Genomic DNA, 4,929 nt, shown 5'->3' with positions numbered 1-4,929 from the left:
CGGGTGCGCAGGAAAGCTGCGGGGGCAGCGCGGTGCTTAGGCTGCAGGGGCAGGGCTGCAACGCGGGGAGCAAGTGCGCAGGAGGCTAGCACGGGCTGTAGGCTGCAGCGCGGGGAGCAGCTTGCGGCAGTTTTGGTGAGGGGAGTTTAGGGTTTTGTTTTTTCCTTTTTCTTTTAGGCTAGGGTTAGGGCTCATGCTGATAACGTGTTAAAGTAAAATGGAATTGCAGAGAGAATTGTGTCTTATTATTGACAATAGGAGCCCTTTATATAGGGAATTACAGAGTACATGAAAGGTAATAGAATCCAAATATAACTAAGAAATCTAGAACCTTCTCCTATTACAACTCTATGACTAAACCCTAGTTTGAACAGGCACACATTATGTCGACTTCCTTCAACAGAACCCCATTTGTAGAAAGCATATGTGAATATAAATAATGAAGGCTGCTGAGTTGAAAAGTCTCTTGGACCATCTGCATTCTGCATTCTACTTCAATCATGTATCAAGAAGAGGAAAAATGCACAATAATCACCACAAACATGCATCAGGTTCCTAAAGCGATCAGTCTAAAATGGTGAGAGAGGGTGGGAAAATGAGTGACGATTAGAATAAGTTCAATCTATTCTAGTGAATTTATAATCGCAAGAAGACATCAAGCTACATATGTACCCATCAACTTAACTATACTCAATAGTCGATACTCCATTATGTTGCTACGACGCAATAGTTCTCTTCTTGGCTGAATGAGTTCAAATTAAAATTTGACGATAATTGACATATCCGCTACACTAATAAATCTTACGGATAGGTTAATGTTTTCTTGTCATGAATCTGAAGTTCTGAACCAGATAAATGAAGTGTCCAGATTCAGACTCCAACAACATAATCATCATATTTTGTCAGATTATTTGGCAAGAGAACATAATGTTCGTCTAAACATATACTAATTTTGCGATCACTCTTTAACTTGGAAGAGCTTGTACGCACCGAGACCCTTATGCAGACCATAAATGGAACCAGATGCTGCAGCCAAGGAAAGAAGCAAGCACAAAAAGCTCAGGAGTTGGAGCCCGAACCAGCGAAGGGTTTGTTTCTGAATCTTGTTTTGCACAATGTGCATCTCTATTGGGACATAAACGATAAGAGGCCAGTACCCGATAGCTCCAAGAAGCGCAAGCATGTCTGTGAAGAATGGCATTGCCATGGCAATGAAAGTCGCCAACACCACAAAGGTTGTTCTCCATGTCAGCCTAAACATGTTTATATCGAACTTCATGTACCCTAGTCTGACTTGGTTCTCTTTGTTAATGAAATTGGACTTTGGCCACCTTCTACTAGCCAACAGTTCAACAATGCCAAACACTGGTTGGCATAGTACCTGCTCAGAAATAACGATACACATCACCAGATGTCATACATAATGTAGGGTAATGGTTCTTTTCCGAATATCTATCTAACATGCATGTTATATTGTCAGACTATTAATGTTCATGCTCACACATTCAAAAGTCAGCTAATAAGTATATTATCGTAACACTTATTACAATATTCATAATTTTGAGTAAAGTAGTATATGCACGCACCTGAAATGCACCAACTATGTGCAACACAACACAAAAATTAGCCAAATCAAGAAGCCAGAATGCCCAGGGCATCTCATCTCCAAAACCAGCAAGCAGGTTTTCCGGTGTCTTGTTGCCGAACGCAGCATAACCCAAGCTAGCACACATCATGAAGAATAATGTCATAGTCGAACCCCCTATCACAACAGCCCTCTTCATCACTTTGTTTTCTGGTGGCGATGACTTCAGGGTGTCCTGAAAATCACAGGAAATGCAATGTTAAAGAAGAGACGAGGGGTTTTCCCAAGCTAAGGAGGAAAACCGCATAAAGGGTGTAGTTGATATGGCTTACTTGGATCTCAAACAGGACAAGAGCATACGAGCAAGCAAATGCAATATCTCCCACTGCTATAAGCATCATCCAAATTTTTTCCAATGACGACTGATCCGCCCCTGCAAGAAAGGTTGTTCCTCCATCCCCTGTTCAAAATAAACTTTTCATTTTTAGATGCTACTCTTTCATTTTGAGGAGTTGGGCTTTACATTTTGTGGGCTCATGTTATTCTTGAAGGGGAAATTCAAGCCAATCTACCAATGACCCAAGGCCCGCTTAAAATATGGATGAGAACTTGCCTGATATGATCTTAGCAAGAGAAAGTCCAATTCCAATAGTTGCATAGACAAATGACATAATAGCTGCAAGCTTAGAGAGCCAAGTCAATTTGTGAAAGTTTTGGAGTTGTGATAAGAGAATTTCAACAAGCCCAAATCCAACCATGTGTGGAATATAGGAAAACATGCATGGAGAATCTTCACCATTTTTGCGATGACAATTGGACTTCTGTATAGCCCTGAATTGAATAGCCATCAATTTCGAGTACAAGTAGGATTAGAACTTGGAATGGTTACTAGCTAGTGTTGATTATCAATTAACACTTACACCAAGCTATTTGCAGTGGTTATAGTGAAGCCAACTCCAATGGCAGCAAGGTCTAAATATAAAATCCATCCACAAATCATGTGCATTGTTCCACCTAGACATTAGGAAGTTGAACCAAATATCAAATCAAGAATTTCTGATCCATTAAATAAACTTCAATAGTATACTATAAAACAAACACGAGACTTATAACTAAAATGGATAATGGCCGAACTTACAACTATAAATTAATTAGTGATAATAAATTTCCCTCATGTGATGAACTTACCTAAATAGACTTTGACAGTCTCCATATAAGAGCAGTTTCTCTTGCCTGAAACTGGGTCTGGATATCTGTAACAATCTGCTAAGAGAGTGGAAGCGTAGCCAGCAGTGAAGGTGCAGAACAAGAGAATAAAAACCCCGGCAAGCCATCCGAGTTGGGCCATTGCCCAGGCTAGAGATAGCACCCCTGCACCTATTGATGTTGTGATTATATGGGCACTGGCAGTCCATACTGTTCCTGCATGATCACACAAATTAAAGCAATTGATTACTAGGTAAGTCGTGATGTCGTATTATTTGATAATCAAATTTAATCAAGTCCTTCTGTTAAGTTTAAGTTTAGATACATTTCCAATTTCGAAATTAATTGGTGAGATACACCCATAATCTTCAACTTTTTTTTTTTTTTTTTCTGTTTTCTTAAATTTCACTTAACTAGTACAGAAACTTTGATAGTAGGTGAGCTTTAATGCATAGCGAAATCTGCTTGCATTAATACCTGTATCTAAAAGGAGGATTTGTTCCATTAATTTATTAATGACAGTATTCCAAGTAAAAAAAAAAAAGAACAAGAAGAAGAAGAAGAAAACCAAACAAACCAGTGCACTAAATTCATGAATATATGCATCATGCCATATGATCAAACTCATCAAAGTATCATGTGCCCTTAAGCCTTCAATGAAGATAATTATTGGTAGTTATTTTTTCTTTCTTCTCTTTTCTGCTGGTGCGTATGAAATCATTTAGTCTACATTGTATAGCCTATAGAATAGATCTCTAGCTAAAGATGTATTTTTGTAATTCAGACCCCAAAAAGAAAGGATTTGCTAGCTATATGTTAAATTGATTTGATAGTCTTTCATAGCCAAAAGAAGGGAAAGCAGTCTCCCTTTCTGAAATTCAATACTCATCACTAATCTAAAAAGAATCAGAAAAATTGCTAATAGAGACGAACATGACGTAGAGAGATCGAATACCAGTTCTTTTGAGTTTGCCATCATCATCCACCAGCAGTTCTTCTCCAGCTTCCACGTTTTTCGCAGTATTGTTCAAACCAGATTCAGACAAGTCATGTTGAAATTCAGCCTTAACCTCACTCAACGCCATCACAATTCTAGCTTTGCATGTAATTCGGAGTACTCAGAATCTCACGGAGATTACAAGAAAATGATGAAGAACGTACACAATATATAAGAAGATAGTAATTCCCCTCGGGGTGTATAAGTTTGAAACGAGTCAAATGCCTACTATAATTCTGCATGACCTCTTTAATTTCTGTCAGATATTTAAAATCTGGACAACCTACTCCCATAGACTCTACTGGCTATATTTGGTATTCTTCCGAGGACAACAGCGAACTCCATTAATTTATATGAAACGTCTCAACCAGTGTAGTAATTAATTTCCTTAATTATGTTTTCATTATCGAAGTTGCATCACATTCGAATTGGCCATTTGTAACTGACAACAAGCTAGGCCTAATTTCAGCATGCATGCATGATAATAGGGTGGCCAAATGGAGGAGGTAATTAACAGTTGCGTCCAACCTTGTCAAGATAATAAAAAGTTTTATTAAAAAAAAAATAATAATAATAAGATAATAAAAAGTTCTTAAAATTTTTCCCGATATTAAGTTGACCCTTGAAAAAAATTCAAAAAATAGTGCCACATCGGTCCACTAAATATCAAGACTGTCAATTTTACAAATTTACCTGAAAATTTTCATAATATTTACCAAAAAGCCACTGCCATAACCCAGTCTCATCTCTCATCTCTCATCTTCCTCCTCTTCGTCAATGAGTCGAATTACGGCTACCAGCAGGGAACGGACCGCAGCGACATTGTACGGACGGCGATGACGGCGATTCGAGGAGATCTGAGCGTCGATAACTGGGTGTGTTACTCGGAGCTGGTGAAGGAGGAGGTTGAATTAACGACGACGAGCTCGGCGAGCACTTGCAGCGTTGACGATTATCGGAAAAGTCATCACGATAACGGTTGGCGTTGAAGCTTGACTATGAGGAGGTCTTGAATGCTAGCTCTGATAAGGCTCGCTGTACATTAGAACCGAAGACAGCGACTCGCCATCGGCCCAGAAAAACCGCCAACTGGTCATCTTTAATTGGGTATTGCACGTACAAAAAAAGGAAGGAGAAGTCC

General features: G+C 38.9%; 1 protein-coding gene across 1 annotated transcript; it reads right to left on the bottom strand.

Moving 5' to 3' along the window:
• Positions 1 to 813: 813 nt before the first annotated feature.
• LOC133741358 (amino acid permease 8-like) lies at positions 814 to 4,537 on the bottom strand. Its single transcript, XM_062169278.1, has 8 exons — positions 4,482 to 4,537; positions 3,747 to 3,883; positions 2,774 to 3,007; positions 2,506 to 2,599; positions 2,199 to 2,416; positions 1,918 to 2,045; positions 1,587 to 1,820; positions 814 to 1,381 (listed from the first exon to the last, which is right to left on the bottom strand). The coding sequence occupies exons 1-8, from the start codon at positions 4,532 to 4,534 to the stop codon at positions 959 to 961; spliced, it is 1,521 nt and encodes a 506-aa protein (XP_062025262.1). The 5' UTR covers positions 4,535 to 4,537; the 3' UTR covers positions 814 to 958.
• Between the last annotated feature and the right edge of the window lie 392 nt (positions 4,538 to 4,929).

The sequence above is a fragment of the Rosa rugosa genome, chromosome 3, assembly GCF_958449725.1.
Source record: "Rosa rugosa chromosome 3, drRosRugo1.1, whole genome shotgun sequence".
Lineage (NCBI taxonomy): Eukaryota > Viridiplantae > Streptophyta > Magnoliopsida > Rosales > Rosaceae > Rosa > Rosa rugosa.
This window is presented reverse-complemented; position numbering and strand designations above follow the sequence as displayed.

What these genes read in the sequence shown, in the direction of transcription:
- LOC133741358 (XM_062169278.1), bottom strand. Translation starts at nt 4,534, where the DNA reads ATGAGACTGGGTTATGGCAGTGGCTTTTTGGTAAATATTATGAAAATT. An exon ending in TGGCAAACTCAAAAGAACTG is followed by an intron (nt 3,008 to 3,746) that starts GTATTCGATCTC and finishes GTGATCATGCAG; the next exon opens with GAACAGTATGGACTGCCAGT. An exon ending in GACTGTCAAAGTCTATTTAG is followed by an intron (nt 2,600 to 2,773) that starts GTAAGTTCATCA and finishes CCTAATGTCTAG; the next exon opens with GTGGAACAATGCACATGATT.